The 11,517-nt window shown below is 35.9% G+C and overlaps 2 protein-coding genes and 1 non-coding gene across 3 annotated transcripts; all 3 read right to left on the bottom strand.

The window, feature by feature from the left end:
• Positions 1 to 3,084: 3,084 nt before the first annotated feature.
• On the bottom strand, positions 3,085 to 4,167 carry LOC130967011 (uncharacterized). The gene has a single exon (XM_057891834.1). The coding sequence runs from the start codon at positions 4,165 to 4,167 to the stop codon at positions 3,085 to 3,087; it is 1,083 nt and encodes a 360-aa protein (XP_057747817.1).
• Positions 4,168 to 4,200: 33 nt separating this feature from the next.
• Positions 4,201 to 5,730, bottom strand: LOC130967010 (uncharacterized). Its single transcript, XM_057891833.1, has 4 exons — positions 4,901 to 5,730; positions 4,782 to 4,785; positions 4,500 to 4,693; positions 4,201 to 4,384 (listed from the first exon to the last, which is right to left on the bottom strand). Exons 1-4 carry the CDS (start codon positions 5,728 to 5,730, stop codon positions 4,201 to 4,203), a joined length of 1,212 nt encoding a protein of 403 aa, XP_057747816.1.
• A 3,642-nt stretch (positions 5,731 to 9,372) lies between these two features.
• LOC130972438 (small nucleolar RNA R71) lies at positions 9,373 to 9,480 on the bottom strand. Its single transcript, XR_009083606.1, has one exon. It is a non-coding gene; the product is annotated as a small nucleolar RNA R71 (small nucleolar RNA).
• Positions 9,481 to 11,517: the final 2,037 nt, after the last annotated feature.

Here is an 11,517-nt window from a genome sequence, read left to right as displayed (position 1 = left end):
AAATACAAAAATACAAATCATCAAATTTATCCACTAAAGAAGATGGTATCTTTTAAATGAGAACAACAATTATCTGCTTATAGAACATCCCATATTTATATAGACTATTTGATTATATTATATAGAAATCAAAGATTAATATAAAAGAAGAACACTGATAGACTCTAATAAATACATAACATTTTAGTGCATAATTAAGTACTTTAAATCTCAATAGTCTAATACAAAATATTTCCTAATACAAAGAATTTGTATCAAATTTAAAAGTGAAATAATATTAAACTTGTGCAAAATTATTCTGCACTAAAATAAAATGTTTAAAATATCATACATCAAATTAGAATTTGACCAAAATATTAGAATCAAAATAATAATAAAAAAATAGAAGACAGAAAGCACCAAGAAATTATTTTTACCAAAATAATAATAAAAAAATAGAACACAGAAAGCACCAAGAAATTAAGAAGTTAAAAAAAGTGACTTCTCTCATAATACATTTACTTTTCATCACATTTTTATAAAATAAGTACTTTTAGACCATTAGATTATATTACATAGAGATCAAAGGTTAATATAAAAGAAGAACATTGATAGACACATAATATTTAATAGATACATAATATCTTAGTACATAATTAAATATTTTAAATAACAATACTATAATAATATTTAAATTCGTACAAAATTATTTTGAACTAAAACAAAATATTTAAAATATTAGACATCAAATTAAAATTTTTACTAAATTAAAACCAAAATAATAAAAAAAAATAGAAGACAGAAGGCACCAAGAATAATTGATACATACATTATAAAAAAGTTATTACTAATAATATATATTACCTAAATATATATCTTAGAAATAACAAAAATAAAATAAAATTGTATGGACCGAGTCTAATTAAGATTAAAATAAATTTTTTGTTTATAACATTAAAATGAAACTTGCATTGGTATCATATGACTTTTCTTGCTGTAAGAAGATAAATAATTATTTTTCATTAATAAGATGGTCATATTTTTTTTTATTAATATATTAACAATATAATTTCTTTCTATTTTTTTGAAAAAAATAATATTAGAATTAAAAAAATAAATAATCAAATTTTTGAATAAACTTTAATATTTTCAAAAAGACACATAATATATAGAAGAACATCATTATATGTGCAGAAGTCATTTTTAGGGAAAGATAACAGAGGACCATGATGCCAACTTGGTGTCACAACACCCATTCCTTTCTCAATGAAGCTATTAAATTCAGCACAAACAACTTTATGTCTACGAAATGCAACAGATGAAAAATAAAATAGTTTTTATTAAAAAATAAAAAAATGAAATTAAACAATTTAACAAACAATTTAAATAAATTATTGAATGAGAAGGAAAATCGAAATGCAAAACTCCAATAGGAGCTTGGGTTTAATTTGATGATTACCTGATCAACTAAATCCACAAAAAAAGGGGGCTTGCGTGAAGGAATCGTGAGAAAAGACAGCTGACGGCGAAAGCAAAGAGGAGCACATGCACCCTTCCTGAGGAGAAGCCACGCTGGAGAAGAACGTCCAGCTTGGATGTCTGCGGGCCTGAAATGCGGATAGCTCTCCACATCAAAGATGAAACCACGCGTATGCTAAAAAAATGGCTTTTTCATATCAAACAAAATAACTGTATTTAAAAAATGGCTTTTTAAACTAAAAAAAAAGAAGCAAAATAAAATACGAAAATACGAATCATCAAATTTATCCACTAAAGAAGATGGTATCTTTTAAATGAGAACTACAATTATATGCTTATAGAACATCCCATATTCATATAGACCATTTGATTATATTATATAGAAATCAAAGGTTAATATAAAAGAGGAACATTGATAGACTCTAATAAATGCATAACATTTTAGTGCATAATTAAGTGCTTTAAATCTCAATAGTCTAATACAAAATATTTCCTAATACAAAGAATTTGTATCAAATTTAAGAGTGAAAAAATATTAAACTCGTGCAAAATTATTCTGCACTAAAATACAATATTTAAAATATCAGATATCAAATTAGAATTTGACCTAAATATTAGAACCAAAATAATAATAAAAAAATAGAAGACAGAAGCACCAAGAAATTCTTTTTCTAACAAAAGATATAATTTAGATTAAAATCAAATTTGCATTGATATCATCTGAATTTTCCTTCTAACAAAAGATAAATAATTGTTTTTCATTAATAAAATGGACATATTTTATTATTAAATTTTTTTTATCTAGATATATCAATAAACTAACAAAACAACTTTAAGCCATTTATTTCGATACTCATGATGAGTCAGCTGAAATTTATTTATTCGGATTATTCTTTCTTTTTTCCTTTTAAATACATTATATATTCTGCAATTTATTTATTTATATATTTATTGGTAACATATACGTCATTTTCTCCCCTTATACCGTCTTACATCATCATCATCATCATCATTAATAGATTTGTGTGTTTCAATTTTTGAACTTTCAATCACATCCAGTCTCAGTAGTTAGTGGTTACATAACATGTAAAATTGTAAAAAAAAAACTAAATTTTCAAGGGAAGATAACGTAGGACCATCATGCCAACTTGGTGTCACAACACCCAATCCTTTCTCAATGAATTTATTAAATTCAGCGCAAACAACTTTACGTCTATGAAATGAAGAGCTGAAATATAAAATAGTTTTGAATAAAAAAATACAAAAATGAAATTAAACAATATAACAAACAATTCAAATGGATTAGTGAATGAGAATGAAAATGGGAATGTAAAACTCGAATAGGAGAGGATGGATCTATAAACCCACTTTGTTAGAAAAACTCTGCCAACCACATCACCACTGAGAAAGTAGATTAGATACAAACCCCATACGTAGACAATGATTCACAAAACCAAACCATGATCCATAGATATAAGAAAACATAAGTAGAAATTTCATCTTTGTAATCATTGAGAATGACATGTTATTAAAAATAGTATAGTATACTATAATAATAATTAATTTTAATAAACAAAAAATATTTTTATATGTATTGATATATTTTATATCCTTACATCATGTCATTCAAAATAGCATAGCAGCATCAACTAATCCTTCATCACAAAGTAAAATCTTAAGACCATTTCTATTCCTAATTCGGGAAAGAGCTACATAAAGTTGACCGTGAAAAAACACAGGACGACACAAGAACAAACCGACTGTTGATAATGTCTGACCCTGGATTTTGTTGATTGTCATCGCAAACGACAGAGAAACCGGAAATTGACGGCATTGGAATTTAAACGGTATAACCGTATCACTAGGAATCATATTCATTCTGGTGATAAAAACTTTGTCCCCAACATTGCTACCAGAAACAATATCTACACCGATCACATTTGTCCCTAGATCTCGCACAACAAGTCGAGTCCCATTACACAAACCCCCATCCGGATCAATATTCCTCAACAAAATAATAGGCACGCCTATTTTCAACTTCAACGAATGATTAGGTAGACCAGAACACCTAATCTGATTCAAGAATTCAACAGTTATCCAATCGACATCAACATCAGAATAGGCATCACTACCACATATCGAATCAGCACTGAGATAATTTTTCTCCTCACCGGGCAACAAGTCAACTATATAATCATTTATCTCTTCAACATTGTCGACAGTCGGAGCGAGTATTGCCCTATCTTGGAAAAAACTTGGATCACGAAAATTCTGAACCAAATTCGGGTAGATTGTATTTACAATATCTTCCACTGGATTTTCCAAGACAGGAATGATTAGATCAGAAGGAATATCAACAAAAATTTTATCGTTGACCACTGTTCCACATCGACCTTCACCGATTTGAAGTATCCAATCTGAAAACGACCTTAACTCCTGAGCAGTTGATTGTTCCGATCCGATTGCTAACCTCATATTTTTTGTCAGTCGCAAAACTTCACAATATTTCCAAACGACAGAAGAATTTATGGAAGCCATCACAATCTCAATATGCAAACCTTTTGGAATAACTGGCAAGACCTGCCTGAAATCACCACTCAGAACGACAACCTTCCCACCAAAAGGTAAATCTTTATTCCTATCAAAGACCGAAACCATTATATCACGCAACGTCCTATCGAGCGCTTCAAATGCTAATTTGTTAGTCATCGGTACCTCATCCTAAATAATCAAATTGGCCAATCAAAATACCTTAGCTTTTGGACTATCCTTCTTAATCTGACAAACAGTGTCTTCAGTCAGCTCAACAGGAATACTGAACATAGAATGCGCCGTCTTACCACCAGGTAACAACAGAGAAGCAATACCACTAGAAGCAACATTTATAACAATCTTTTTCTCATATCGCAATCTAGCTGACAAAACTCTGTATAAAAAAGTTTTTCCAGTGCCACCAAATCCATACACCAAAAAGAATCCATGCCTCTTATTCGAAACACAGTCAATAATTTTATTAGACCACCCTCTGTTCTTCATTTAACTTTAAGATATTTGCATCATGCTCACGAGACAAAGAAACAGTATCATACTGCAACTCACGCAGCAGCATCAAATTGCTAAATTGAGAGACTAAAGAGTTATCATGAACCGGCATACCAGCATAATTTCTCAATGATTTTCCATTACTCTGCAATAGTTTCTCAATCTCCAACAAACAAAACATTTGTAACTCATCCTGACTCATAGTTAGATCTACGTTTAACAATAATTAATAAATATTAGCACCATAATATAACTTCTCTACTATGTGCATGCGTGTGTACCCACCTGTCATGTAATAAATTCACGATGAACAAAAATCTTACCAGGATATTACAGCTCATGTCTTCTGTGATAAATAATATCATCAGACAAATAAGCGCAAGTTTGCTCCCAAACTGACAGAGGTCTTCCCATGGAACCAGATAGCAGCAACATCACAAAAAGCCTCCTTAGTTGTGCAGCTGACGCTAACTCGACGACTTCTTTGATAGCAGAAACATACTCCTTATCATCTATCAAGAATCCCATGGCGGAACATGCCTCTTGAAATGTATCATAAGTAACACCATTCACAGTTCTTATACTTCGAAAACTGGTACAACCTCTCTGTACATTCAAAAGCATCCGCATGTAGAAAAGTTCACCGGATGAGGGATGAGCGAAACTCAATCTTCCAATTGAGAATCCCCTCTGTCTTGGCTTCCACTCCCTACTCTTCAAACAGTAGACAAATTTACCTGAATATTCAACATATGTTAGAGACCGCCCCTCCGGGAACCGTCTGTTAGCCATCATCCAACCCGTAAACATCGTCAGCAAATCTTTGTTGCGCAAATAAACATGAGTAGTGCTATCTGCATCATCGAATACAACATGTTGCTGGTTCGGCAAGTGAAAAGTCAACCTCTGTACCGACGACCATCTTTGATGAATATCGTAAGCAAAAATTCTCCACATGGATTCAAACGGTGAGAAATAATGACAATCATAATACTGTTTGATCTCATCAATCATCTGAGAAGATTCACCAACATAATATCTTTCTCCAACAGTTGCAGTCACCTGATCCAGACCCTTATTAACATACTTAAAAAGATACTTAATGACGTTTGACTTGTTACAGAACTCGAGATTTATGTGAGCTTGATATTTCATTAACAACAGTGGATTATATGGCACAACAAATCTGTTGTCAATATTGACATCATTGATCTTCACTGTGACACCCATATTACGACGTCTATATATTGGATACCCATTGATGAGCGGATAATTTGTACACTTTTTGGCATTGTTTTTAGTATGTTTTTAGTATGATTTAGTTAGTTCTTAGTATATTTTTATTAGTTTTTAGCTAAAATTCACTTTTCTGGACTTTACTATGAGTTTGTGTGTTTTTCTGTGATTTCAGGTATTTTCTGGCTGAAATTGAGGGACCTGAGCAAAAATCTGATCCAGAGACTGAAAAGGACTGCAGATGTTGTTGGATTCTGACCTCCCTGCACTCGAAGTGGATTTTCTGGAGCTACAGAAGCCCAATTGGCGCGCTCTCAACGGCGTTGGAAAGTAGACATCCTGGGCTTTCCAGCAATATATGATAGTCCATACTTTGCCCAAGATTTGATGGCCCAAACCGGCGTTCAAAGTCACCCTCAGATTTCCCAGCGTTAAACGCCGGAACTGGCACCTAAATGGGAGTTAAACGCCCAAACTGGCATAAAAGCTGGCGTTTAACTCCAAGAAGAGTCTCTACACGAAAATGCTTCATTGCTCAGCCCAAGCACACACCAAGTGGGCCCGGAAGTGGATTTTTATGTCATTTACTCATCTTTGTAAACCTTAGGCTACTAGTTTTCTATAAGTAGGACCTTTTGCTTTTGTATTTTCATCTTGGTTCTTCTGGTTCCCTCTCTGGGGCCGAAACCAACGATCACTCTTGTTCTTATGTATTTTCAACGGTGGAGTTTCTACACACCATAGATTAAGGTGTGGAGCTCTGCTGTACCTCGAGTATTAATGCAATTACTATTGTTCTTCTATTCAATTCCGCTTGTTCTTTGTCCAAGATATCACTTGTTCTTCAACTTGATGAATGTGATGATCCGTGACATTCATCATCATTCTCACCTATGAACGTGTGACTGACAACCACCTCCATTCTACCTTAGATTGGGTGAATATCTCTTGGATTCCTGATACACGATGCATGGTTGATCGCCTGACAACCGAGTGCTCGCCTGACAAACGAGCCAGCCATTCCGTGAGATCAGAGTCTTCGTGGTATAGGCAAGAACTGATGGCGGCATTCAAGAGAATCCGGAAGGTCTAACCTTGTCTGTGGTATTTTGAGTAGGATTCAATGATTGAATGACTGTGACGTGCTTCAAACTCCTAGCAGGCGGGGCGTTAGTGACAGACGCAAAAGAATCACTGGATTCTATTCCGGCCTGACCGAGAACCGACAGATGGATAGCCGTGCCGTGACAGGGTGCGTTGAACATTTCCACTGAGAGGATGGGAGGTAGCCACTGACAACGGTGAAACCCTTGCATAAGCTTGCCATGGAAAGGAGTAAGAAGGATTGGATGAAGACAGTAGGAAAGCAGAGAGACAGAAGGGAAGGCATCTTCATACGCTTATCTGAAGCTCTCACCAATGATATACATAAGTATCTCTATCTTTATCTTTATGTTTCATTCATCATCTATACCCATTTGAGTCCGCCTGACTAAGATTTACAAGGTGACCATAGCTTGCTTCATACCAACAATCTCCGTGGGATCGACCCTTACTCGCGTAAGGTTTATTACTTGGACGACCCAGTGCACTTGCTGGTTAGTTGTGCGAAGTTGTGTTTATGCCATGGTATTGAGCACCAAGTCTTTGGAGCCATTACTAGGGATTATTTGAGTTGTAGTGATCACAATTTCGTGCACCAAGTTTTTGGCTCCGTTGCCGGGGATTGTTTCTGACGGTTCATCTTGTTGCTTAGATTAGGTATTTTTCTTCAGAGTTCTTAAGAATGAATTCTAGTGTTTCATGATGATCTGCTGAAATCTGGCTGGCTGAGAAGCCATGTCTAATCTGATTGGACTGAGGTTTCAACTGATCATCACAAGAGCTTGTTGATTTCTATCAATCTTACTATGGGAGCAATGATCCGCTAAGGCTTGGCTGGCCATTGGCCATGTCTAGTGTTTTGGACCGAAGCTTTCTTTGAAAGCTTGGCTGGCTGTGAAGCCATGTCTAATTCCTGGACCGGAGTCTTAGACTAGCATTGCAATGATTCCTGGAATCCAAATTAAGAATTCTGAAACTTTTATTTTCTATTTCCATATAATTTTCGAAAAAACACAAAAAAAATTCAAAATCATAAAAAAACCAAAAATATTTTATGTTTCTTGTTTGAGTCTAGTGTCTAATTTTAAGTTTGGTGTCTTGCATGCATTGTTTATTTGATCTTGGTTCTATTTTCAAGTCAATAGTACAGGGAACTGAAGATTCAGAACATGCAGCAGAGGAATTACACAGAAAAAGCTGGGTGTTCAAAACGCCCAGTGAAGAAGGACAGACTGGTGTTTAAACGCCAGCCAGGGTGCCTGGTTGGGCGTTTAACGCCCAAAAAGGTAGTGCATTGGGCGTTAAACGCCAGAATGTGCACCATTCTGGGTGTTTAACGCCAGGATGGCACAAGGGGGAAGATTTTATTTTCAAATCAAATTTTTTTCAAGTTTTCAAAGTTTTTCAAAATCAAATCTTTTTCAAATCATATCTTTTCAATCAAATGTTTTCAAAATCAATTTCTTTCCTTTTTTCAAAGATACTTGCTAACAATTAATGATTTGATTGAACATTTCAAGTATGTTGCCTTTTCTGTTGAGAAAGGTTTAATGTTTGAATCATATCTTTTCTTGTTAGGCAAGTCATTAATTTTTAAAATCAAATTTTTTTAAAATTGTTTTCAAATCATATCTTTTTAATCACATCTTTTTCAAAATAGTTTTCAATCATATCTTTTTGATTTCTAATTTCAAAATCTTTTTCAAAAATTACTTGATCTCTTTCTCACTCTTGATTTTCGAAAATCAAATTAAAGTTTCTCAAAATGTTTTTAAAATCTTTTTAATTAGTTTTCGAAAATTTCTTCCTCTTCTCAGATCCTTCTATTTATGGAGTACCACTCCTCCTCAATGCACAATTCGAACTCTGTCTGACTAAGTTCGAATTCTTCTCCTTCTTTCTTCCATTTTTCTTTTCCTCTGACACCTCAAGGAATCTCTATACTGTGACATAGAGGATTCCACATTTTCTTGTTCTCTTCTCTTTCATATGAGCAGGAGCAAAGACAAAGGCATTCTTGTTGAAGCTGACCCTGAACCTGAAAGGACCTTGAAGCGAAAGCTAAGAGAAGCTAAGGCACAACTCCTCGTAGAGGACCTAACAGAAATCTTCAAAGAAGAAGAACCCATGGCAGCCGAAAACAACAACAATGCAAACAATGCAAGGAAGGTGCTGGGTGACTTTACTGCACCTACTCCCGACTTCTATGGGAGAAGCATCTCTATCCCTGCCATTGGAGCAAACAACTTTGAGCTTAAGCCTCAATTAGTTTCTCTAATGCAACAGAATTGCAAGTTCCATGGACTTCCATTGGAAGATCCTCATCAGTTCTTAGCTGAATTCTTGCAAATCTGTGACACTGTCAAGACTAATGGGGTTGACCCTGAGGTCTACAGGCTTATGCTATTCCCTTTTGCTGTAAGAGACAGAGCTAGGATATGGTTGGACTCACAACCTAAAGAAAGCCTGGACTCATGGGAAAAGCTAGTCAATGCCTTCTTGGCAAAGTTCTTTCCACCTCAAAAATTGAGTAAGCTTAGAGTGGAAGTCCAAACCTTTAGACAGAAGGATGGAGAATCCCTCTATGAAGCTTGGGAAAGATACAAACAGTTGATCAGAAAATGTCCTTCTGACATGCTTTCTGAATGGAGCATCATAGGTATTTTCTATGATGGTCTCTCTGAACTATCCAAGATGTCTTTGGATAGCTCTGCTGGAGGATCTCTTCATCTGAAGAAGACGCCTACAGAAGCTCAAGAGCTAATTGAAATGGTTGTAAATAACCAATTCATGTACACTTCTGAAAGGAATCCTGTGAACAATGGGACTAATCAGAAGAAAGGAGTTCTTGAGATTGATACTCTGAATGCCATATTGGCTCAGAATAAAATATTGACTCAACAAGTCAATTTGATCTCTCAAAGTCTGTCTGGAATGCAAAATGCACCAAGCAGTACTAAGGATGCTTCATCTGAAGAAGAAGCTTATAATCCTGAGAACCCTTCAATGGAAGAGGTGAATTACCTAGGAGAACCCTATGGAAACACCTATAATTCTTCATGGAGAAACCACCCAAATTTCTCATGGAAGAATCAAGAGAGACCTCAACAAGGTTTCAACAACAATAATGGTGGAAGAAATAGGTTTAGCAATGGCAAGCCTTTTCCATCATCTTCTCAGCAACAGACAGAGAATTCTAAGCAGAACCCCTCTCACTTGGCAACCATGGTCTCTGATCTAATTAAAACCACTCAAAGTTTCATGACTGAAACAAGATCCTCCATTAGGAATTTGGAGGCACAAGTGGGACAGCTGAGCAAGAAAGTTACTGAACTCCCTCCTAGTACTCTCCCAAGCAATACAGAAGAAAATCCAAAAGGGGAGTGCAAGGCCATCAACATGGCCGAATTTGGAGAGGAAGGAGAGGAAGTGAACGCCACTGAGGAAGACCTCAATGGGCGTGCACTAGCCTCCACTGAGTTCCCCAATGAGGAACCATGGGAATCTGAGGCTCAAAATGAGACCATAGAGATTCCATTGGACTTACTTCTGCCTTTCATGAGCTCTGATGAGTATTCTTCCTCTGAGGAGGATGAGTATGTCACTGAAGAGCAAGTTGCTAAATACCTTGGAGCAATCATGAAGCTAAATGACAAGTTATTTGGAAATGAGACTTGGGAGGATGAACCCCCTTTGCTCACCAAAGAACTGGATGACTTGTCTAGGCAGAAATTACCTCAAAAGAGACAAGATCCTGGGAAGTTTTCAATACCTTGTACCATAGGCACCATGACCTTCAAGAAGGCTCTGTGTGATTTAGGGTCAAGTGTAAACCTCATGCCTCTCTCTGTAATGGAGAAGCTAGGGATCTTTGAGGAGCAAGCTGCAAGAATCTCATTAGAGATGGCAGACAACTCAAGAAAACAAGCTCATGGACTTGTAGAGGATGTTTTGGTAAAGATTGAAGACCATTACATCCCTGCTGATTTCATAGTCCTAGAGACTGGGAAGTGCATGGATGAAACCATCATCCTTGGCAGACCCTTCCTAGCCACAGCAAAGGCTGTGATTGATGTTGATAGAGGTGAACTGATCATTCAAGTGAATGAAGAATCCTTTGTGTTTAAGGCTCAAGGATATCCCTCTGTCACCATGGAGAGGAAGCATGAAGAGCTTCTCTCAAATCAGAGTCAAACAGAGCCCCCACAGTCAAACTCTAAGTTTGGTGTTGGGAGGCCACAACCAAACTCTAAGTTTGGTGTTGAACCCCCACATTCAAACTCTAAGTTTGGTGTTGGGAGGTTCCAACATTGCTCTGATCATTTGTGAGGCTCCATGAGAGCCCTCTGTCAAGCTACTGACATTAAAGAAGCGCTTGTTGGGAGGCAACCCAATGTTATATTTTATCTATTTTCTTTTGTTATTTTATGTTTTTTGTAGGTTGATGATCATGAGAAGTCACAAAATCAATTGAAAAAGCAAAAACAGAATGAAAAACAGGAAGAAAAACAGCACACCCTGGAGGAAGAACTTACTGGCGCTTAAACACCAGTAAGGCTAGCAGGTGGGCGTTTAACGCCCAGTCTGGCACCATTCTGGGCGTTTAACGCCAGAAAGGGGCACCAGACTGGCGTTAAACGCCAGAAAAGGGCAAGAACCTGGCGTTAAACGCCAGAA

The sequence above is a fragment of the Arachis stenosperma genome, chromosome 3 (genome assembly GCF_014773155.1).
Source record: "Arachis stenosperma cultivar V10309 chromosome 3, arast.V10309.gnm1.PFL2, whole genome shotgun sequence".
Lineage (NCBI taxonomy): Eukaryota > Viridiplantae > Streptophyta > Magnoliopsida > Fabales > Fabaceae > Arachis > Arachis stenosperma.
Note: the sequence above shows the minus strand (reverse complement) of the source record. Positions and strands in the feature narration are given on the sequence as shown.